This window comes from Barbus barbus, assembly GCF_936440315.1.
Source record: "Barbus barbus genome assembly, chromosome: 49".
In the NCBI taxonomy this organism is placed as follows: domain Eukaryota; kingdom Metazoa; phylum Chordata; class Actinopteri; order Cypriniformes; family Cyprinidae; genus Barbus; species Barbus barbus.
The window spans coordinates 6,116,469-6,142,144 of NC_136727.1; the positions used below are offsets into that span (position 1 = coordinate 6,116,469).

The 25,676-nt window shown below is 33.6% G+C and overlaps 2 protein-coding genes across 6 annotated transcripts; one reads left to right on the forward strand and one right to left on the reverse strand.

Annotated features, from left to right (window-relative positions):
- Window positions 1-4,212: 4,212 nt before the first annotated feature.
- LOC306867731 (cobalamin trafficking protein CblD-like) lies at window positions 4,213-11,497 on the forward strand. Of its 3 annotated transcripts, none has more exons than XM_079413573.1 (8): window positions 4,213-4,249; window positions 4,863-4,901; window positions 4,997-5,141; window positions 7,996-8,213; window positions 8,295-8,382; window positions 8,460-8,581; window positions 10,284-10,370; window positions 10,465-11,497. In XM_079413573.1, exons 2-8 carry the CDS (start codon window positions 4,893-4,895, stop codon window positions 10,678-10,680), a joined length of 885 nt encoding a protein of 294 aa, XP_079269699.1. In that variant the 5' UTR covers window positions 4,213-4,249; window positions 4,863-4,892; the 3' UTR covers window positions 10,681-11,497. The 3 variants fall into 3 exon arrangements, with proteins under 3 accessions (XP_079269699.1, XP_079269700.1, XP_079269701.1); XM_079413574.1 differs by having other exon boundaries at window positions 4,213-4,442; window positions 10,465-11,366; XM_079413575.1 differs by having other exon boundaries at window positions 8,481-8,581; window positions 10,465-11,365.
- On the reverse strand, window positions 10,140-25,236 carry LOC306867730 (centrosomal protein of 70 kDa-like). Of its 3 annotated transcripts, none has more exons than XM_079413570.1 (19): window positions 24,894-25,236; window positions 21,301-21,431; window positions 20,316-20,345; window positions 19,808-19,907; window positions 19,359-19,482; window positions 17,657-17,837; window positions 17,405-17,580; window positions 15,893-15,952; window positions 15,707-15,818; window positions 15,546-15,634; window positions 15,393-15,470; window positions 15,225-15,327; window positions 15,008-15,106; window positions 14,562-14,720; window positions 13,030-13,179; window positions 12,784-12,952; window positions 12,577-12,691; window positions 11,134-11,213; window positions 10,140-10,961 (listed from the first exon to the last, which is right to left on the reverse strand). In XM_079413570.1, the coding sequence occupies exons 3-19, from the start codon at window positions 20,322-20,324 to the stop codon at window positions 10,906-10,908; spliced, it is 1,860 nt and encodes a 619-aa protein (XP_079269696.1). In that variant the 5' UTR covers window positions 20,325-20,345; window positions 21,301-21,431; window positions 24,894-25,236; the 3' UTR covers window positions 10,140-10,905. The 3 variants fall into 3 exon arrangements, with proteins under 3 accessions (XP_079269696.1, XP_079269698.1, XP_079269697.1); XM_079413572.1 differs by lacking the exon at window positions 24,894-25,236 and adding an exon at window positions 22,347-22,506 and having other exon boundaries at window positions 10,804-10,961; XM_079413571.1 differs by lacking the exons at window positions 21,301-21,431; window positions 24,894-25,236 and adding an exon at window positions 20,787-20,908 and having other exon boundaries at window positions 10,804-10,961.
- Window positions 25,237-25,676: the final 440 nt, after the last annotated feature.

The window sequence follows — 25,676 nt, forward strand, 5'->3', positions numbered from 1 at the left end:
TGAATGAATCATTGTTATGAATTGGTTATTTTTAGTGAATCAAAATAGATGGCTTACAATTTGCTGGTATGTTGTATTAATTGCCCGCGAGACTTAAATAAGTCACTCATATGATGTTATGTAATTAGAAATGCACATTATGAGTTCTGTCATTGAGTTTTGTCCTATTTTTATAAAAAAAATTATATTTGAAATGGAAAAAAAAGATCTAAAAGATTTTCACAAAACTTATTTTAAAAATACAATCAAAATAAATTATTAGCATTTTTTCATTATTAGAACTGGAATAATTGAATTCATCACAATTCTATACCATGCTTAAGGCAGAACAACTTGGAAGATTTAAATCCAAAAAATGTTGTCTTTTTAAGCCAGTGTGTCATCAGATAATGTATTGATCTTTGAAAGAAGAATATGCTTAGAAAGGCAGCTGCATATTTCAATCCAGAGGCAAAAATTTAAACTTTCGTCAGCTGCGAACCTTCAACCAGCTCTACGAGCATCACACAAACACCTACTAAATCTCCCCGAGAGAGCAAGAGTTTCTTGTCAAGGGTTAAACAAGTCAGGGTGTGGAAAGAGAATGCGGAATGTGGCTCTTTTTCTTTTCATCCTTTAATCAGTGAAGTTGCTGAGGGGAAAAATTATAGTAAAGACTCGTTTTCTGTCAGTCAGCTTTGGTTCAGAGACCAGCTTTGGTTACACTTTTATTTGCATGGGGCGAACAGAAATTACAGTTGTGGCGTTTACCTGTAATGGCATGAAAAGTTGGTTTTTCAGCCTTGTGAAACCAACATCAGGCTTGTCCCAAAGTTCTCTAGCAGCTTCGCAGCGCTTGTGAGTTTTACGGTGACAGATGCAGTCGGTTCTCTCAGCGAGTGACCATCACGCTCCTCTGAGGACTGCAAAATCAAATCAGGCGAGTTAATGAGGCTCCAACAGCCCCCTACCATCTCTCCTGAGAGAAAAAGAGAGGGAGGACGAGAAATGAAACAGCCCTGGAAAAGTGCTGATTCTTGGCACTGGGGCTCTCTGAGCTTGACAGCGCAGCAATAAAAGGCCCAGTTCTGACTTGTACGTTTCTGCTACAGACCAGAAATACGAGGAGTTTGAAGTCTAAACTATTAGAGTGACCTCAATACATGCTCCATTCTGAAAATGGACATGCTAAACACCCATTTTAGTACTGTAATGGCCCTATGATTTCAGCAATGCAGCAATCACAAAAACGGAGTTCACAGTATAATGGGGAATGTCGTAGAATTTGCCACATTTTGGATGGATAAATCAAACACTAAATCAGTACACTTAAATCAAAACACGATATGTACTAGTGGCTGTGAATATTAAGCCGCAAAATACCATTTAATTATGAATCCTGCATGTTGTGCGTGTTTCTGTGTGAATGAATGGCGCAGACCCACAGTTTAGTTTATTACGCGGCGTTTTCAGCCTCTACCGCCTCAAAATATGAATACATGAACATAATCTCTAGAACTTCTCTGAGAGTCAATTCATGAGCATTTTACCATTTCTTTTGAGTAAAACTTGTCATATCATATACAAACTGGAACCTAAAGGTCTTCACAGCAACCAGTCAAAATAAAAGTTTGGTTTAACTTGAAGAAACCATGACAGAAATATTATTTAATGTAATGATAGCACCACTACTACTAATAAAATTATTATTAAATGATTATTTTAATGATTATATACCATAGGAATATATACCAGAAAAATTATTTACCAGAATTTATTTAGCAGAAACATAAAACCTATTTCATAGGGCCTTAAAAGTAATTTTTTGCTAAACTTTTAATAAATTGCTGTTTAATATTGCAAGTTTCATGATTTCAATTAATTAGACATGCGTTTTGATAAATAAAATTTTTATTTAACCATTAAAATAGTGTCTAGAAAAAAATTAAACTGAAACAAAATGGAATTCAGAAAAATTCAAACAGAAAAAATAAAACAAATGGACATGCTAAATGCCAATTTTACTACTGTTCTGTGACAAATTTTTGCATAAAATTGTATAATAGTGGTGGAGAATGTGGGCATTTTAATGCTATCCATCAAGCATTGATTTGATTTTGATTATTTTGGTCATTCCAAGCAAGAATGGACCAAGAAGGAGGAAGCTGTCTGTTATCTCCTACTCCTTTTTTTCAGCACACAGAAACAGTTAAATCCGTTATTTGTTTTGCATACTGTGTCTCCTACAGCTTAAAAATGTCCTTCAGACTCCAGTTTCTAGCGTGATGAGAAGGAAGATATAATCATATACAGTTTAATATCTGCCACAGACAAATGCCAAGTAATTAAGATTCTGAACATGATTCAGATTTGAACTAGCGCCGGTCCCATGTCGCATTTTCTGAGTCTCAAGAACAGCAGGCGACGGCTCTGAATTAGGATGCTTCTACACACTGCTGTTTATATCACTCACGTTTTTTGCTCTGAAACATCTGGCCTTGGTACATCTTTTGTAATAATTTCTTTTTGTTAAAAAAAAGTAGCCCATGGACGATAAAAGTTGGCATTCCAGATTCATTTTGGTGAATTCAGTTTGTTCGTTTTAATGAACGATTCATTGAATCATCGGGCTCAAAAGTGTTCCCTGAGGTCTCTGCATCACATTTTAAGTTGTCTTGCTTGCAACCACATAGCAACGCACTTAAAACCACTCAAAATGTCTTAGAAACCACACAGTAACACTACTGAAATCGGTCACAGCACCCTAGCAACCACATAACGCATCTATAACCACTTAAAACACCTTAGCAACCACATAGCAACTGAAACCACTTAAAACCACCCTAGCAACCACATAGCAACACACTTAAAACAACTCAATACACCTTAGCAACCACACAGCAACTTCCCTGCGCCTGTGCGACCCACCTGTCTCAAAGACCTGCTGACCTCTTCGTCCCCGCATCCACACGCCAGATGGCGGGCGGCCGCTAGTAATGCAGATGCGGGAGCGAATATCTGAGAAAGTAAAAGCCTCTGGCACAAACCTCGCTCACTGCATCTCAACTCTGTCGTGAGGACGCGTCAGTCCTTAGGGAGACGCGCTGCCCCTCAAACAGGCTTTTTCTGGCCTGCTGACACATTCGCCCTTAACCTTCCTCTGCAGCGACATTCACCTCATATGACTATTTTATAACCCTGCCACTGCTTTCCCTTTCTCCTTTGCTCTTTGTTGTTGTTTCGTGAGGTTTTTGTCTGTGATTTCTTACAGTGCAATTAAGATGACATTTTTTAGCAGAGCTCACTGATCTGTAAAATACAATTCTCTATGATAGATCAGTGGCACAGCTTTGCTTTTGCTGACACCTAGCAGACTTTGCCTGTCAACGCATGAGCGATATAACAATATTATTTATAATTATTATCATTTCTTCTCAATGTACTGAATATAAAGGCAAGATGATTTAATATGGAGGGCCAAATTACTCAAAATTAAATCATTAAATAAAGGTTGAAATATGTAGGTTGTAAGTAAATCGTTAAATACATAAGTAATTAATGAATGTAAATCAAATTAAATAAATGCCTATATTAATATTTATTAATTCATTCATTTAATTGAATGAATTAATAAATATTAATTCATTTAATTGAATAAATAGATAAATAAATAAAAACGGATGAATGTATAAATGAATAAATAAATGTTTATTTTTTTGAGTAATTTAGCCCTCTATAATATAAAAGTAAATAAAAAATACTTTTATTGTACTTTCTATCATTGGTCTACTACTAGTAGTGGTCCACCACATTAATTATTATAATAAACCTAGTATATTTTCCGTTTCACAAGTTATATATATATATATATATATATATATATGTATAATATTGTAATTTCTGTACTTATATTTTTTTTATTATATTTAATGTTTTACATTAAATGTTTAATATGTAGTAACAAAACATATTTCAGTTAAATGCATATATAAATCATAATTAATTGACATTAAATGCACATATAACTAATATCAATAACACGTTAAATGTTATATGTTATAACATATTTAACGTGTTATTTATGTGTTTAAAATATTATTTGAACATTTTCTTCTTTATTTAATCACAACATTTTACTTTTTTTATTTTATTGAATCGCTCAACATTTGACATTTTTCGAGGCTTTTGTGCTCTGCGGCGCTGCGTCATGGCGTCATGACGTCCGGCGTGCGAACGTGATGATCAGCAGAACCTTGTGAACACAAACTGGGTGAGTAAGCGGAGAACACGCTGTACTTTACCTAAAAAACACTTTAAACATAACGACAAATCGCGATTAAACCCGTGTCATGTAAATCTATAACACCAGAAGAGCACGTCGATCACAGTTTGACACTAAAGTCGCGTTTTATATCGTTCGTTTGAAGTGAAAGTGAGAGGATCATAACAGTGGAGTGTTTGAGGTGATTTAAAAACTGATTTATACTGTAAAGAAAAACATAATCAACCTCTGCCATGATCATTTGTACACATATCAATGTGCATATGACAGATTTTGACGTTTAACGTGTTGTTAGTTTTATTTAGTCAAGAAAACAAGGGCTGTTATGGATATTTTTTTAATAAAATAATGTTTGACAATCTAACGCATAGAAACACTGGCTCAAGTAATATTTGTCTACTATGAGAAACCTTATTTTATTTAAAAAACAAACAAACATGTTTTACATGTATATTCTTTTTTATAGTTATGTAATACTTTATATTGGCCTTTATTATATAAGCTATTGCTGTATTTGTTCATTATTCTAATTATTATATTTGTTTCCTTAAAGTACAAGGGTTTAGTCTATAAATGAGTGTTATATATTTGTTTGTTGCAGGTTGCAGTGAGGTGGAGCGGTGCACACATTATGGCGAGTGTGAGTGTTACACAGACTGCTGCTCCAGTTCTTCATGTGTTTGTACTGTCTGTGTGTGTGTGTGTTGTAACGCTGTTTGTGTGTTATTAATGCAGGTGCTGTGCAGGAGGGTCAGACAGGCAAGTCAGTCGTCTGTGGTTCACACACTGGCTCAGAGGATCGTGGCCGTCAGAGGTTTTTCAGCTGCGGGTTCGTCTGGATCAGATGAGCCGTATATAGCTGTACCATCTCAAAACTCAGGTGTGTAATGCATATTATGAACGTTTCTGTTACACCAACATGATTTTAAAGGGGACATACATGCGCACATATACAGTCATGGCCAAAAATATCGGCACCCTTGGTAAATATGATCAGAGAAGGCTGTGAAAATTGATCTGCATTGTTAATCCTTTTGATCTTTTATTAAAACAATTCACAAAAATCTAACCTTTCATAGTCAAGTCACCTTTATTTATATAGCGCTTTTAACAATGTAAATTGTGTCAAAGCAACTGCACAATATAAAAAAAGGAAACTAGTGTGTCAATAATGTCAAATGAAAAGATTGAAAAAAAGATTTCCAGTTAAAGGCATTTCATTATTGAATTCAGTGATGTCATCATCCAGCTCAGTTCAGTTTAAATAGTGTCTTTGCAATCAGGTCGATGATATTGCTGGAAATGAAGTTGGATAATAAGAATTTAAAATGGGGGGAAATATCATTATGAAATAAATATTTTTCTCAAATACATGTTGGATGCAATTATTGGCACCCCTAGAAATTCTTATGAGTAAAATATCTCTGAAGTATATTCCCATTCATATTCACAATTTTGAGCACTCCAGGGTGATTATGAACATGAAATTATCCAGCCATGGCTTCCTGTTTCACAGAAATATAAATAGGAGGGAAAACAAAGCCCAAATTCCCTTAATCATCCATCACAATGAGAAAAACCAAAGAATATATTTCTGATGTGCAGCAAAAGATAATTGAGCTTCACAGATTAGTGTATTAGAGAAAAACATTTTTCATAATGATATTTCCCCCCATTTTAAATTCTTATTATCCAATGAAAGATTTTTAGATTTTTATGAATTTTTAAAATAAAAGATCAAAAGGATTACAATGCAGATTAATTTTCACAGCCTTCTTTGATCGTATTTACCAAGGGTGCCGATATTTTTGGCCATGACTGTGTATATATGTGTGTGTGTGAAGAGCTAATTTGCAAAAACAGAACTCTGTCAAAAATCATGTTTTTACATTGTGCATTCCAAATAATCTCAATCAAACTGCAGTTGGGTTATTTTGATTAGGTTTAAAAAATAACTGAAAAATACAGCAAACTAACACAATAAAAACATAATAAAAAACATGATTTTTGACCATTTTAAAAAGCGGAGTTATCTGTTTTTGCAACAACAAAAAAAAACTATATATATATATAATATATATATACACTGAATTGTGTACCTTTTATTGTGGCCAGCCTAAGGCACACCTGTGCAATAATCATCCCGTCTAATCAGCATCTTGATATGCCACACCTGTGAGGTGGATGGATTATCTCGGCAAAAGAGAAGTGCTCACTAACACAGATTTAGACAGATTTGTGAACAATATTTGAGAGAAATAGGCCTTTTGTGTATATAAAAAAAGTCTTAGATCTTTGAGTTCAGCTCATAAAAAATGGGGGCAAAAACAAGTGTTGCGTTTATAATTTTGTTCAGTGTATATAAAAATGTAATTATTATTTTCCATTTCTTATATTTAAAAATAGATGTGTTCATAGAGTATAATAACAGATGATGTAATATATAATTTGTATGTCAATTTTGTTCCATGTCCATTGATGTTAATATCTTTTTTTATGTTTATGATTACACTTATATAATTGTTATTAATATATTTAACGTATATATTATGAATATTAAAATTGTAATATGTTATGCATTTAAAGTTAATACATTTAATATAATAACATTAGAAATAATGAAATTAACTATTTATTTATTAATATTGTTGTTTCATTAATATATTTGACATTTCATGTTTAAAATTAGCTAACAACAATATGAAATATTATATATTTTAATTATTTATGCTTATAAAATTATTCTATTCATATAAATAGAATCTATTAATATATTTATATTCTATTTATATATAGAATATACTGTTTATCATTATTGTTGAACATGTTTAATATTAGTGTAACTATCTATAATGTAACTTATTTATAATATTAATATTAAAATATTTTAAGATCATTATTTTATTCATATTTATTGTTTATAAAGTATATTTATACACTTCTACACGTGTTATACTGTATAGTGTTAACAAATTTGTATAATATTATTTTTTATTTTATTTCTCAATATATTTTTTCATTTATTTATATATTATGCATACTTTAATTTATATTTATTATTTTTTGTCATATGTTTATATTTTTATATATTATATATTTAAATATCACTTTTTGTATATGTGACCCTGGACCACAAAACCAGTCGCTGGGGTATATTTGCAGCAATAGCCAAAAATACATGGTATAGGTCAAAATTATCGATTTTTCTTTTATGCCAAAAATCATTAGGATATTAAGTAAAGATTATGTTCCATGAAGATATTTAGTAAATTTCCTACCGTAAATATATTAAAGCTTAATGTTTGATTAGTAATACGCATTGCTAAGGGCTTCGTTTGGACAACTTTGAAGGTGATTTTCTCAGTATTTTGAATTTTTTTTTAACCCTCAGATTCAAGATTTTCAAATAGTTGTCTCTCGGCCAAATATTGTCCGATCCTAACAAACCATACATCAATGGAAAGCTTATTTATTCACCTTTCAGATGATGTATAAATCTCAATTTAGACAAATTGACCCTTATGACTGGTTTTGTGGTCCAGGGTCACATATATTTATAATAATAATTCATTACATTTATATAGCGCTTTTCTGCTTTTTCTAAGCACTCAAAGCGCTCTACATTGTGAGGGGTGGTGTATATAGCTTTATTTATAGTATTTATAGCTTAAAATGCCCAACTGTCATCCAGCAGTGGTTTGAAATGAAAGTTAATGTAATGGTTTGTCTGACAGGTCCCAGGACAGTGTGGCCGGATGAGACCATGGGTCCGTTTGGGCCTCAGGATCTGCGCTTCCAGTTGCCAGGCAATGTGGGTTTCGACTGTCACCTGAAGGGTACCGGGTTACAGATGAAATGGCCGGTTCACAGGACGGTCCCGGACGTTTTAACCGCCCCGTCCAGCACAGAGAGACACGAGTTCATCCTCGCTCAGTTTGTTAATGAGTATCAGGTAAAAATCTGTTCAGAGATCTTTTGGTTCTTCAGTTGTAGTGTTGATTCTTCCAGTGAGCGAGGGGTTTTGTTTGTTCAGGGTAAAGAAGCGTCTAAAGCTGAGCACTATTTCAGTCAGTCAGATGTGGAGTGTTCCATGCATTCCTGCCCAGAGCTGCTGAAGAAAGGTACTGTATCTTATAGAACGTGTCAAACCTCTTCACACTTACAGTTTTTGAATCGAATCGTTGTTGGTTTTGGACAGAGTTAGAGCTGTTTTTCCCAGTGCTGCCTGCGAGTCCCATCACTGTCGTCACCGTAACACCGAAGAACCAGAAAACGGCCACAGAAGATCAGAACAAAGATCAACACGAACTACTAGATCATGTGAGTCTGACTGGAAATTCAATGACACATTCAATATTATTTGTATATACTTAATTCGATTATATGCTAACATCAATTATATTATCATGAATTATAACATTAATGCAGTTTACGTTCATCAAAAAAATCATCAATTGCATTGATTTTGTTTTACATAATTGATTAAATTGCATATTATGTATACATTATAAATGATTATACTGACAGTAAATATAAATTATATTTGAAATAAGTTATTTATTATATTGCTTTGACACTTGTTTGTAATGCAGATTTCAATCAAACGTAATTGCCTTACAATGAGGATCATCAATAATACCGAAAACGTTCAAAAGAATGTAGTTACATTATATTAGTTGCATAGTGATAAGTTTATTGTATATGTTGAATTAAATTATATATTATATTGGATGGTGATGCATTTTATTTATTCTTATATTTACACTAATCGCATCATCATACTTTCTTATTGTATATATTAATTTTATTTCTAAAGCATACATTATATGTAGTATAAATTGTTGTAATATATATTATTATAATCTGTTGTGATGCATTTTATATATACACATTGTCAGTTTACTTTTTATTGTTTTTTAAAGAAGTTTCTTCTGCTCATCAAGGCTGAATTTATTTGACCAAAAATACAGAAAAAACAGTAATATTGTGAAATATTATTGCAATTTAAAATAATGGTTTTCTAATTAATATATTTTAAAATAGAATTTATTTCTGAGATGCGCAGCTGAATTTTCAGCATCATTACTCCAGTCTTCAGTGTCACATGATCCTTCAGAAATCATTCTAATATGCTGATTTATTATCAATGTTGGAAACCGTTGTGCTGCTTAATTATAATTTTTTTTTTTTTTTTTGGAACCTGTGATACATTTGTCAGGATTTGTTTGAATATAAAGTTAAAAAGAACAGCATTAAAATAAAATAATAATAATCTTTTCTAACAATCTAAGTCTTCACTATCACTTTGTGTCAATTTAGCACATCCTTGCTGAATAAAAGTATTAATTTCTTTAAAAAAAAAAACTAAAAATGACTGACCAAACTTTTGAACAGTAGTGTATATTGTTACAAAAGATTTGTATTTTAAATAAATGCTGTTCCTTTTTAACAAAGAATCCTGAAAACAGTTTCCCAAAAAATATTAAGCAGAATAACGGTTTCCAACATTGATAATAAATCAGAATATTAGAGTGATTTCTGAAGGATCATGTCACACTGAAGACTGGAGTAATGATGCTGAAAATTCAGCTGCGCATCACAGAAATAAATTATATTTGAAAGTATATGAAGATAGAAAAGTTATTTTAAATTGTAAGAATATTTCTGTATTCTTGATCAAATAAATTCAGCCTTGATGAGCAGAAGAAACTTCTTTAAAAACATTAGAAATCCTACTGAGCCCAATCTTTTGAGCGGCAATATATGTATCATTACTCCAGTCTTCAGTGTCACATGATCCTTCAGAAATCATTCGAATATACTGATTTATTGCTCAAGAAACATGTTTAAATCAGTCATGCTGTTGAATCCATTTTTTAGGATTTGTTTATGAATGGAGCAGTGAAATCGAAAAGACATTTATAATTTTACAAAAGATTTCTGTCACTTTTAGTGACTTTAATGCATCCTTGCTGAAGAAAACTTAATTTAAAATAAGTGTTATTCAAACATCTGATTGCAGTTTGTCAGTGGTGCTAAAGAAATCTGCTTCATGCTGTGGAGAGGAGGATACTGGGCCGATTTCATCAATCCACTGTCAGGAAAAGCTGTAAGTACCTTCATCTCAGTCCAAACAGATGAAAAACTCCTGTACATCCATCCACAAGTGGCTTCAAATATGTACAACTTAATTTCTGTTGCAGTTTTTTGGCGATGAGGAGCCGGACTCTATTTTACAGCAGAACGCTGAGCATCACGCTGGCTTTCACATCGAGGACCTGGCGTCATGTACGGTCATACGCCACGTCTTCAAGGGGACATCCACGTTTGTCTTAACGCTCATCACTAACGCACCTTCCAACAGTCTGATCATGGAGAAACTCCAGGGACACTCCAGCACATCAGATGACAAAGACTGATGGACGTTTGCAAACCGGAGCAAAATAACGTACTGTTTCTTATAGAAGAGACTTTTGAATACAAACTTGCTGGTCGTGGTGTTACAAAATGATTTTGAAAGTAACTGCTGTTGCGAGCTGATTCAAAGAACACAAACAGCAACAATGCTAATTTATTTAAAAACTACAAACAATGCAATAAACATTTAAATTCAGATGTGAATCCACATGGTGCGTTACAAAACATCAGCAGCCTTTGAGAGAACGTACTGTCGGTAAAACGTCATCTAGAGTCGGGATGTCTGAAAGAGAGGAAGCAATTCAACTAGTGCCACTGTCTGACTAACAAGATTTCTCTAGGTAAACAAATCATCCGTGCGGTATGCTTTGTGCACTAGACTACTATTGGATTAACTGTTCATTTCAGTTTGATTGATTCTTATCTTGTTGAATGTGAATAAAGTTTGTTCTCACCCAGCGTTTGCAGAAGTTCCAGTATGAACGAGTGGAAAACCGGAAAGAATTCCTCATGTTCCTTCAGCTTTACGATGATACTGTGAAATGCAATACAAACACCAACTTTCTGTACACTTGCATTAAATCAGCAGCAGTTGCCAAATGAATGAAGGAGCATTTATGTAAATTTGTTCCTGAAACTATGGAAGTCACTGAATAAAAAATAAAAAAGATTATTGCGACTTCTCACAATTCAGGTTTCTTTTTTTTTTTTCAGAAATTGCGTGATATCAATTCACAATTGCGAGTTATAAAGTCATAAATATTTTTTTTTATGATAGCTGATTTTTTTTTCTTTTTACATTAAACATTATATACATGCATGTAATGTGTATTTTCATTACAGGTTTAGGTCTTAAATTTCATATAAGGTGGTATTAAAAAGGTCTTAAATTTCACTTGTTCATATCTGTAGAAACCCTGATGCGTTAATTTGAAAATTATTATTATTTAAACTAAATTAAATGTGAAAATGTATGCTTTCATTTTTTTACATGCCATTGTTACATAAATTGAAGCACCAAACTGAACGAGTCAATTTACATGAGGCTCAATTCATAAGCATTAAATGTACAAGATATCATTAAATGAGCAAACTATTTGTCAGTTTATACATACACACTTGACATTTCAAGTTGTTTAACTTATGAAAGAATATGATTTAACAATGAAAGTATATTTCTAAATTAACATCAACTTAGATGAGTAAATGCTGTAAAAAATTAATTATTTACTGTTAGTGCATGATACTTATGGCATTAATAATAATTTTTTGCACATGATAGCTGACGCATGGAACTACATGGGAAAAAAAAATAAAAAAAGTGTACTTCGGTAATGTATTAGGTATCAAAGTATTGAAAAACTTAAAATGTCAACATATTTAGCACATATTTAAACACCTAAAAATATGATTAATGGTATAAAATATAAAAATACAAAACATTTTTTATTAATTCATGACACCTAATGCAAAAACAAACTGCAGGAAGTTTGTTAGCTGATGAAAAGCTAATTATCTAATGAAAAAAATAAATATAAATACTATTAATTAATGGATAAACAAAGGCAATATTAATGAATACAATTATAATGACAAAAAAAAAAAAAAAAAAAAAGGACATTTTAAATAAAATATATATATTTTTTAAATTGGTTTGTTTACCTACATGTCATTTGACCATTATGTGACTGTGGATGTTATTACATTCTTGAAATATTATCTTGAAATCTGAAGGGGACGCCAAGTAAATATTTAGGACAAAGGGGTTTTGGTTGATGAAAAAGTTTAGGAATTACTGCATTAACTGATGTTAGTGTCTTAAATCTCATCATAAAATGTTATAGAACAGTGTTTACAGACATTTGAGCACAAAGACTAAAACACTGAGAGGGACGTACCTGTCAATGTCACTGTTTTCAAGTAGGTTGTAGAGCTCCTGCCCTGCAGCGTTTCCTGACTGCGACACCACTGCAGCTACCTTGTTGACGACCTCGCTAGGGGGCGCTTTATCGTCTAGATATAAAAACAACAATTCACAGAGGAAGAGGAATTTGCATGTCATTCACTTATGCGGAGACATCTTTCATAATTCTCAATCTCAATACCCAAGTCCAGAACATCTCTGAGGTTTCTCATGGCGTTGTTCATCTCGCCCAGCTTGGTGTAGACCTCGTTCATGCGAGGATAGATTCCAGTCAGCGATGGCGCATCGAAGAGTTTCTGGAAGTGGGTGACCATGGATTCCAGAGTGTGTCTGGTGGGGCTCCGCAGAACCTGAGGAACATTGTGAGCATCTTCAGCTGATGGATCATTAAGCACTCTAAGGCAAATGTTGCTTTCAGTAGAAGTACCTTGTCGTCTGATGCGGTCTCATCGAGCAGCGTGTCGACGATCAGCATCAAGTCTTCTACCCGCACAGGACCTGAAGGAACGGCGATGCTGCCCTCTGGCTGCCATGGCAACAACCTCTTCTCCAATCGGATGAGGGCACGATGAAGATCCTAGTAAACCAAACAAATCACATTCAAACCCTATGAGTTACGGTGTGTTCACATTAGGGAAATTTCTGTTTGAGATTTGCTTCATAGATTACCACACTATTAACAGAATACATTGTACCTTTTTGTTTAATTGTTTAAATTTTGGCAACATTTTTGTGGGTGAAATTCAGTCTTTTCAATGTGATCTAGAACAGTTGAACCCATTGCGAAATCTGAGTGGGAAAAACTTTAAGTGCAAATTTTGGTAGCGTGGACTTCTATTGAAATAACAATTTTATCAACAAAAGTTGGACGAAATTTGAATTTAAAGCTGCAGTCCGTAACTTTTATAATAAACAGAACTGTGTGCGTCTTGCGGAAGAACATTGTACCTGGAGCTACTTCTCTGTTTATGTCTATGACAAATCACGCAGGTACCGGTTACTCCACAGCGGTACCTACCTGAACCAGTCTAAAATAGTCCGAATATAAACACTTATAGGTGTACCGTTGTGATCGAGGACAAATCAAAAACATAGTTTGGAAATTGGATTCATGGTGTACTTGCTTATTATATAAATTTTGAACACAAAAAAAGTAGTTACGGACTGCAGCTTTAACTAAAGGTGCGGTCACGTTTACCATTCTTCTGCAAATTTCTGTGGGTGAAATTCAGTCATTTCAGTAGGAAAGTATGCAATCAGGAACTTCAGGGTTCAACCATTCCCATAGATTTCTGTTGAAATGACTGAATTTTTCCATCAAAAATTTGCCAAATAACGATAAATATGACCGCACCTTTAGTTAAATTCATTGCCCAAAGATTAACCAGGTTTTACCCACTGGTTCAACCATTCCCAATTGCATAGAGTCCCATTGAAATTACTGAATTTCACCCATGAAAATTCGTAAAATGTGAAAATGTTCAAATTTCAGCAAAATTTTGTCGTCAAAAGCATAGCAATATATGAAGCAGAGTTACTTCCAAACCAAACAGATTTCTTTTGGTCAATGCACCAAATCCACGTAACCTATTTGAACCAGTTGCGAAATCTTTCATCCTCACATGAAAATGCATAGATTCCTACTGAAATTACTAAATTTCGCACACAAAAAAAATAACCGAACAATGCTAAATTTCAGCAAAATTTAGATTTTGCAAAAAAGGTCCATTGTCTATTATCGATAGCGTAGCGATGTATGAAGCACTTCTCAAACAGAAGTCACTTTCAAACCAATCTGACCGCTGTCAATGTGGCGAAGCTGCATAATCAACTTAAACCAGTTGCGTAATCTGAAAATCTCAAGTTCCAATTGCTGGGATTCCTATTGAAAAATTCGCCAAACATTGATAAATGTGACCGTACTTTTAGTTAAATTCATTTCCCAAAGATTTGACTCACTGCTTGAGAGGTTAGTTGTCGGCTCCAAACCTCCAGGGTGGGAACAATCAGCTCAAACTCCGCCTCCCTGCTAAGCTCTAGGTTGGTTTGCGCACGCTGCCTCAGCAAACCCAACGGAGCCCTGGGATTGGTCAGGACTGCAGTGATGTCATGTAGGATCTGTAGAGTAAATCAGATTGTAATGATGTCAGAAATGCATCGGAACTGTCATTCCATCATGAGCTCATTACATAAATTTTAAATTTTTCGTCAGTCCGATCAAATAGCGAGGCTTTGTTTCATGTAGCTCATTTGTCACATTGAAAACAGAAGGTCAAGTTGACCAGATTGTGGGATACAAAATACTGCAAATTTGACTGTTTTGGGAAATTGTTTTAGTTTATACTGTGTGTATATATTAGTATACCAAAAAATAGTATGCTATTCCAAACTATGATAAATATCACCTTCTCCAGCTTGAAGGCAGATTCGACTTGCTGGCGTTGAACTTTCACAGCAGAAATGAGATGATTGACATCTTGCACATTGAGTTCCTCACAAACATCCTGGAAAATAACCAGAAACATCAGACATTTTAGTATAATTGAGATACCGTAGTTGCTTTTACTGATCAATTTAAAATTGAACAAAAGAGTTTATGGTTTTAATATTATCTTCACGTACCATAAGGTGTCTCTTGCAGGTAGAGACATCCAGGTGCTGGATGCCGGTGTTAGCTGTATTTAGCGTCTCTGCCGATTCCAGAGTTTTGAGTGCTTGAGATGATCTGTTTAACAAGTAATTCTTTAGCCTGATTCATTAGAAGAACTGTTTGTTCATTTCAGGTCTTACCTGATGTTGCTCTGCTGAATGATCCGATCCAAGCGTCTCAACTGCTGTTTGCAGGTTTTCAGTTCTTTTATGGTGGGTCTAAAATGTGAAACATTAAAACATTTTTCAACTAAAAATATATACCAATAGTAACTACAAAAATCCGCTATCAACCTGGACTCCAGATCTTCTTTTAACCGCTGGATTTCGGTCCTGAGTTCTTCTCGCTGAGCTTTGGTCTCCTTCAGCTGCTCCTGGTATGACTGGAGACGAGCAGAATCACGTTTACATGTCAAGATCAAGAAAATAAATAAAATATTTCTCATTATAGACACCTTTAAAAGGGCCTTATAGTTGGAAGACATGTCAGTGGCGGCTTTCTCCACTGTGGATCTGTTCTTTTGGGAGTTTGAGGAGTCCTTCTCTCCAGAGCTACTTTTATATAATCTGCAGGAAACGATGACGCTGATGTTAGAGGAATTTACATTTCTAATTAAAATGAACATCTTTCATACACTTACTTCAGTTCATTTCGTAGCTGTTGCATTTGGGACTCGTACATATCAATGATGTCCAAAATCCTGCAGATGAACAAAAACAGTATCAGCTGTTACAAGCAGAGTAAGAAATGTGACCCTGGAGCACAAAAGCAGTTATAAGTAGCACGGGTATATTTGTAGCAATAGCTAACAATACATTGTATGGGTCAAAATGATAGATTTTTGATCATTAGGATATTAAGTAAAGATCATGTTCCATGAATATATTTTATAAATTTATTACCGTAAATATATTAATTTCATTTTTGATTAGTAATTTGCATCGCTAAGGACTTCATTTGGACAACTTTAAAGGCAATTTTCTCAATATTTAGATTTTTTTGCACCCTTAGATTCCAGATTTTCAAATAGTTGTATCTCGGCCAAATATTCTCCTTACAAACCATACATCAATGGAAAGCTTATTTATTCAGCTTTCAGATGATGTATGAATCTCAATTTCAAAAACATTGACCCGTATGACCCGTATTTTGTGGGGTCACAAATAATCAATGCAATTACTGGATGACAATTTCTTAAAAAGAATACATATATATATATATATATATGTATATATAGAGAGAGAGAGAGAGAGAGAGAGAGAGAGAGAGAGAGAGAGAGAGAGAGAGAGAGATTTATAAATGATTTTTGAAAATGGAGAAAAATTCTAGTCAATAAAAATAAGGTTCACAAAAAATAAATAAAAAAAATTCTGAAAATATAAAAATAAATACAGAAAATAATATAATAAAAGCAAGATTGAAATTTTTGAACAATTCTGATCAATAAAATGTTAATACAATTTTTTTTAATTGTAATAAAACAATTGAGAGATTTAATAATTTAATCATTTTAATTTTAATTGAATAAATAATTTTATACCAAAAGAATATGGTCCTCAAAATATAATAATAATAATACAATCGCCCATGGCAGAGTTACTTTTGGCCAATGACTGAGTTGATCACAATTACTAAATAATTCTAATTTAATTGAAATGATAATAATAATAAAAAAAATAAAATAAACAGTAATATTCAACAGAAAATTTTCTACATCTTTTCTTGCATTGATTGAGAAAATGGTATAAAGAGATAAGTATAATGTCAAATATGCTCTGTCTCCTTAAGAGTGTATGTGAAGTCTAAGAGGTCTCAGCATGTATAAAACCCTAATTATGTATATTTTATGTAGTTGTTGTAGTTTTTTTTTCTTTTGGAGAGGGGTGGGTGATTCAATTGTTAATGTCATTTTCATATGTCAGTGTTATATCTCCGACTGTCACTGTTAAGTGTTATATTTAGTTAGACTTGTTACTGTCAATCATTTAAATCAAGTTCAGATTGTTTTATAGTATTCAAAAAACAAAAAATTTTACAAATTTCTTGCATTAATTTCTATGAATTAAGCATGAAGTTAAACAAATAAAAAACAAATAAAACAGCATGTTTAGAAACGGCTGATTATAATTCATGCCGATCCCATTATCCTCACTGCTGGTCGGTGGTGGAGTTGAGTCGGGCTGATCTGCGGTGGATCTGTTGGAAGGCCTGGTTCTGTCGGGCCACACGTCTCTCCTCCTCCCTCACGGCGTACTGGAGCTTCTTCTGCAGCTGAGACACCTGCTCCTTCTCCTGAGACAGCTTCTGCTCCAAAGACTGACAGCGCTTCTGCAAATACACAACCAATAATATTGATCCTGACATCTAGAGAGCAAATCATTTCATGCATTAATTGCAGAAATACCTCAGCATCTCTCTTTTCCTGCTGCAGTTGTTGGAACTGGCTGTGCTGTTGGGCTGCTTTACCGATGTACGAGTCCTCTAGGTCTTGAACTCTGAGCTTCACCCCATCCAGGATGCCCTCCAGCTCGGCAGCCCTCTGAGACTGACGGGCGGCTCGAGTCTGTTGCTGCTGCACTTCCTCTCTGAAAATGATACAGATATCTTTACGTGCTGTATGCGAGTTTTTGCACTTATTTGCTTGGATTAGCTGTGTTGTGGAATGAGCGGGGGAACACGTCTGTCCTGTCAGCTGATCTCATCTCCTTCCACTCATCCTGCATTATATTACACTACAGCAGATGGGCAGCACTGCCGCACTCGAGGGGTTTACATTATTGAGTGTGTGCTGACAGAAGCCACATGTCCAGGAGACGTCCCTGGAGAAACCACAAGTGCTAAACAATTCAAATATTAAAGAGTCATTTGAATATCTATGCTGAAATTCCAATAAAGAAAGGAATGACACATTTCACCCCAAAATGAGAAATTACAGTATATTTTGCATAAAGAAAACAGTCTACTTTTAAAACCATTAGGATATTTTTTTGACAATTAAGTACATTTACCTCTGAAATTCAAATTATCGCAATACATAAAAGTTGCAATATCGTAACAAAAAAGTCATTTTGGTGTTTAAAACTTTAAATCAACATGCAATTTAAAGTCAGGACAAAATATTCAATTAAGTAAAAACTTTATTTATTGTATTTTAATGCTGTCAAACGATTAATCACAATTAATCGTTTGACAGCACTAAAATAAAATAACGGTTTTGTTAATACGTTTTTTACAATGTGTATATTTATTATGCATTTATAAATACACACACAGTATATATTTAGAAAATATTTACATGTATATATATTTATATTAAATAAATTTTAATATAAACATAACACTTTTTCTTAAATATGCATGCATGTGTGTGTATTTACATATACATACATACATACATATATATATATATATATATATATATATATATATATATATATATATATATAACAGTACACTCATATATAAACAACCTTATTTTGGATGTGATTAATCGTTTGACAGCACTAGTTGTGTTACATTACGGTAATGAAAACAATGTCACAGTGCAAACATTTGTAATGGCTCCAAAAATATACTTGATTTTCTTTAGACAAAATATCTTATTTATCATCTTATTTGTTACATTCGATTTTGGGTGATCAGGGAATGCTTTAAATAACCTTTTTAAAATTTAAATCAACACAAATGCTATTTAGTACAACAGTCATGTACAAATCTTTAAAATTTGACATATACATATTGTTCATGTAACTATATTTAATTATGGATCATCTTAATTATTTTATGAATATGGTTGATAACCAAAATAATGGTAAATATTATTTGTTTTTCTACTCTTTGGTCACAGGGGAAAATGCGTTGTCATAAATAATATCACAAAGCTTTAAATAGGCTTCACATTCTGCGAAATATAACTTTATAACAAGCATTTTTATATTATTTTTTATAATTTTTGGGTGAAGTATGACCCTTCACAGGCATCATGAAATTTATTGTACTAAACATTATTATATCCATTTCTTGGGGTTTTGACAAAAAATAAAGACCACTAATCCATTAGAGGCATATTCAAGCATATTGACTGAATTTATGAACGCTAGACTCACTTTAGTTGGCTGTTAGACTGAATGAGCTCTTGAATTAGACCTTGTCTCCTTTCAGAATCTGACAGCATCGTCTTCAACATCAGCCGTACATCAGATGCGGACTTGCGCTCCAACAAAACCAACTCTACAGACAACAAACATAGAAATACTTGTCAATACTGAAAACCAAAAATTATTATTATCTAACCAAAATGATGACTGATATATATAGACATATAGAGACTTAAAATATTAAAGACATACTTAAAAATGAATAAAAATACATTAAAAATAATAATAATTATAGAAAGTTGTTAAATTATATTTTATAAAATATAAAAATTATAGTGGACTATAACAAAAAATAAGATCACTTCCAGTTGCTTGAAATTACTTGAGAATTATTTTCCTTTAACTGTTTTAAAAACTATTTTTTAAAAATGTGAAAGAAAATATCAGTAATGCATTACCTGCAAGGTTCTTGTTCTCTGTTGGATCTGCAAAGTTGACAGGTTTGAAGCCATGATGCTGCAGCAACCTGTTAACAGCATCCCACTCCCTCTGCTCCTGCTGCAAGACAAGGAAACACATTATAATCACCTGCATTATTACATGCAATATCATGAATAAACCAATGCATGCCGAAACATCAGAAATAACTGCAAAAATATCAGTCTCCTCAATTTTTCTACCTTAAACTGGCTGTAGGTCCACAAAAACACATATGTTTTGTCTCTGGACTGCAATGCAGAAGTCAAAGCTTTTCTATCCATCTTTATTTATGCCAAACTATGAGCTACAACACTATTTTAAGCATCTTCTGCAGTCTTCCACCTTTCCTCTGACTAGACCAGCTCTGCAAACCCCCTCTATCATCAACAGCGGGTGGAGGGAACTGACACAGATCAGATTACTATCCCTCCTATCCACAAGTACAATTAGAAACAGCTTCACATGATGGAAAGAATGACAGCTCACCTGCTCCATCACCTCTAATAAACTGAGAGCCTGTAAGAAAACAGATGCATGTAAATATTGTATAGTTCCATGTAATGTGCATTTACAAACATGCATTGATTGAACTTGCATGCAATTGTCAGATTAGTCAATGTGTGTAAAATATGGTATTTTAATGTGAATCCTAGTACTTGAGAATACCATGGTATTAAATCTTATGACAGTTCAATGTTCATCATGTTCAACTGAATAAAACTAATACCACGCTACGATACTATGATTTTCTGTGAAGTAAAATAAGGTACTATTTTAAAACAAAAGAAAAAACTACCATGGTTAAAAGGTGGTATTCTAATGGTAAAATGTCCAAAAACATGGTATTACCACAGTACACACAAAATATAAGCACTAAGGAAACATTGCAGGGCAAACAATGACTACAAACGCGGCTTGAATTTAATTTCCTATAAGCAATAGTCATTTATACCTTACCTTAAAGCACCGAAGATTAATTGATTACTATCCTATCAAACCGTCAATTCATCATTTTATGAACCGACAAACTCGAGTTGTTTCAAATAACAGTGGAAACTGACATGGACGAATCGCTTCCTGGATTTAGACCAATAGGAAGACATAATGACCAAGCCACGCCCATCACGTAGTTTGCGCCTCAGGTCTGACGTTTCCCTCTTTTTTTTTTTTTGTAGTGGTGTACTTAGTGGCCACTAGATGGCTGCAGAGGCTGAGCTTTGGACTATTTGGACAAGCTGGAAATTTTAAATAAGGTATTTTTATATTACGTAAATACATGGTAAAGTACGCAACAATTATATTTATTAATAATAATAATATTTAATAAAAGAAGCAGTTGCCATTTACTATGGAATACACTACAAAAATAATATGCATAAAATGCAAACAAGATCAGTTCCATAATATTTCAAACCAACGTTTGTGTAGCGTCAGTTTTTACAGACAGCATTTATTGAGGCTCTTATCTTACTTCACAGGAGCTGTGCTCCTAAAATCAGATTCTGTGGCATTTCATGTTGCTCTTCTCGCAGTGTGCAGCCTTGGTTTGGAAAGCGCAAACTCGCCCTCGGATGAAGGTCAGCATGCAAATGAAACCGCTCTCTGAAAAAGAAAGAAACAGAGAAAGCGAAGCTTTGAGCGTCTGTTCATGTAAACCCTTTACCTCATTTTATAATATCCAGAAACCTACCTTAAAATGACCAACTGGATATGAGCAGATAAGCATTTAAAAAATTAAAGTAAAAATAATAAATGCTAATTTATTACTCGTTTTCATTTTAAAAGGTTAATATATAAAAGATTATCCAATTAAAAATTATACAGATGACTTCCTCAAAGAGAAACACACACCATCACAATCCTTGAGGCGAAAATAACCACACTATTGTCAACAGCCCTGTTGAAAAAAACAGCATATATGCTGGTTAGGTAGGTTTTGAAGCATGGATGCTGGTTTGAGCTGGTCCTAAACTGGTCCTGAGCAGGAGCTAGTTGCTTAGGACCAGCTCAAACCAGCTCAAACCAGCATCCATGCTTCAAAACCTACCTAACCAGCATGCTCAAGTCACAAAGTCACAGCCTATAATGCTGAATCATTTAAATACCTATATAGTCAAATACAAATTAAATAAGTTGATATAACACAACGCATCCAATTTAAATTTAATAACTAGGCTACATCGTTTAAGTTTTATCCAACACAGACCTGTAGTTTTGTTAGTCTGAATCACTTAATGCACATCTTTATTTTGACATCGGCTCGTCAGATGATTCATTCTGTTGGCATTGTCAATCATAGCAATGACTCGCTGCATGATTTAACAGATTCCCTCTCGTAAATTTAACATTCGCATTTTGTCATCCCTGAAACGGACGTTTGGTCAACTTAGACAAAAATTCTCTTAATTGTGAATGGATTATGTAGAGAAATTGAGCAAAGGGCGCTCCTCTTACAGCACAGTACACTTGACCGGAAATGACCGAGCTGGCTTATCTAGGTATATTGTAAGGTCTTACTGTTTTATTAACTATCATGTTGGATTCCACATTCTTAGAAAGAAGCACGCTTCTTCAGCTCGACATGTTGAGCAGGTAGGTCACATTTCAGCACCAGGTGATAGATTGACGTTGATGCTCTGTTAACTCAGGTAAGATGCTCTGGTGTCTGTTCGCCCATCTGTTGATGATAAAAGGCCTGGAAGGTCCATTAAGTATTTTAATGGTGGTAAATAGAACGAATAAACGAACTGTGACAAATGAAACAAGGTGCAGAGGTTTCTGGAAGACACTGGCAAATCGATACGTTATCACAACATTGTAGGCCAACTCATTCAGCACTGACATCTAGAGCTTAAGGCCAGAAACTTTGTTTTGTACAATGTTGCATTCTGAAATTAATCACAACTAAAATAGGGTAAACGTACCTATTAAGCTCACCAAAATCTACTTTGAGACAGTTTTAGAGCACAAGATATTGGTTTCAGTACAAAAGGTTGTTAAAACAAAGCATTATTCTCTCACACAAAAATATTTACTTTTATTTTATATGACAAAAGCATTTCAATTAAGATATACATCGTTAAATTCAAAAAGTCTGACTGTGCTTAATGGGTACATTTTTGTACCCTTTAAGCACACCCCTGTTCCCATTAAGCTCACATCATGTTTTATTACAAATTCTTGTTTATTTTAAGGAAAATTTATAAAGAATAATTGTAAAAAAATGTTTTTGAAGGTACAAAGGTCAATCACAAAAAAACAGAACACTAAAATCAAGGCATTTAAGTCATTATATATTCATAATGACCTACATTTCACTGCTGGTTATACTCTGTATAATTGTGTATGTGACAAATAAAAATCTTGAATCTAATGAAGTATCATCTAAGCACATTGCAACATCTAGCCTATACTAGTCCACGTTCAGCTATGTAACATTCAAAAATCAAATAAAACAAACCAATAAAACATTTCATTCATGGGGATGAACACAGAAACTAGACTCATTATGAAACCTATTTTTAAATGGATGTCAACTTCTCTATAGTCTCTTAAGGCTGGAATACACTACACGATTTTTGCCCTGATTTTCCACAGATTTACAGTCTGGAGAAGTTGATGCTAGTTGCCAAAGATCAGAGCCAGTCTGCAGATTAGAGTCGGCAGAATCCATACAAAATCGATTAACTTAACTTAAAGTGACAATCATCAGTTAATATTTAAAGTCTGTTTATGAAGTATTTACATAGACGTTCAATGTGTTAGAGTTTAAAGAGAGCACACTGAGCTTAATTAGAGCAGCAACAGTTTTTCATAAATTTCATGTAATATTTATTAAAATGACAGGATTTTGCTAAATAAAAAGTCTAGGTCATGTATTAAGTTCATACATATTTTAATATGAACAACTATTATTAACAATATGAAATTATACTTTTTCTTATTGTAGCATGCACTGAGTAGCGCCCGGTTCACAATTACTGTGTGAGACTTCTTGGACCAGAAATCAGAAGAGCAAGGTCGACTCACTAGAGCAAAAGGCAGCAGAGGACATCAAAATAACAATGAAACAAAATAAATACTAGGACCACTGGGATGCAATTACTCAAAGAAAAGGTAAGTGTATTGTTCTGAGATTTTGTTTCGTTAAATTGAAATCCTTTTGAAATTAAAATAATAGAAATAGAAAAAACCCAATTAAGTAACAATAACAAGCAATAGTTCAAAACAAAAATACAAATATGACAGTTCAATGTATCAAAACTGATTTGCAAATTTCAACAATCTTTGAAATTCAACCTCAGTTTTTTTTTTCAATTTCAATATCAAGTTCAGAAAACAGTCTTCAAATCATAGTCTCAATTCCAATTGTTAATGAACAGTAACGTTCATTAATAGAAGAACAGTTCAGTCCATGAGAAAAAAAAAAAAAAACTTCGTCCCCACAGAAATCCAGGTGAATTTGGAGAAAAAAATTGTGTATAATTCTGGCCTACCCGATCAGAACAAAAATGACGTTTTACTTGGTTTACAGGTACGAACAATGGGATGGCTCTCCAGTCCAAACCAGGAATAGGAATCCACGGCCCGGTCAAAATTCAGGATCACAGCAGAAGTTCTTCAAACACTCAAGGAAGAGAAGAAAACAAAAACAAACGGAAAAAAAGCAAACAAACAAAAAAAAAACAAAAAACCTGGCCTTGCAAGAACAATCATCAGTAACTCGTTCAAATAAACAGTTTCAAATGACTAAAGCACCTGCTTCAATTATTTGCGTATACGCAACACATACATGCTAGTCACCCATAGTGCTCAATTAAGAGTCCAAGCACAATGTTAGCAAAGCTAGCACCACCTGGTGCACATTTCACAAGGGGAAAAAAAATTCACGTCTTCACAAATAAAACACCCTTCAACAACTTGAACAATTATATACACACAGATCGTATTGAAGCACAAATTAAACAAATATAACACATTTCTTGTTAACTTTACAATCTCCAATAACCGTATTCACATTCAATTTAATTTAATACATTTCTTATTAACGAAATTTGTACTCACCAAGGAGAAATGTGTCAGAAAAAAATTAATAAATTGAGTATTCCTCCAAAGAAATCCTAATTAGGCTCTATTTCAGCAGCTTCTCATCGCGTCTCTTTCAGTACTGTTTCTTGTTGCGTCTTTCTCACAGCGTGAATTTATAAAAAAAACAAGATATCTTAAGTTATCTCTTAATTGGTTAAAAATCCAACACTAAATCATTAAACTGTTTGCTCTCACTCTTGCGTCGTTTGTAACTTTTCACTAGTGATGGGTCGTTCTTGAACGATTCGTTCATTTTGAACGAATCTTTAATGTGACTCGGGAAGAACGAGTCGTCTCCGGGAGTGATTCGTTCAGTCGCGCATGCGCATTGCACAGCATTCTCGGGTTTGAGTCGTTCGTTCATCACGTGACAGCCCCATACGCTTAACCAATGCAGCCTGAGCCGGAAAGAGAATTGATTAGTTCTTCGATCGAGTCTCGGGTTTGAGTCGTTCGTTCTTTTGTCACGTGAAGTGACAGTTTTGGACAGAGAAATTAGTTAATTTACAACCTTCCTTACAAACGGGTGCATAGTCATTATTATTATTATTAGAATTATTAGTATTATTATTTACTCTTACAGTTATGTCATGCTTTTCTGGTCTCAAATTATTGCTTTTAATTTCTGTCACATGGTTCTTTTCCATAACACCATGTGGTAAAAAAAGATAATAACGAGTTGGTTAACCTCTTCTTGCACTACACATATATCTGCACAGTTTTGTTTTATTTAACTGGTTTGCACTCTATCTATTCTGC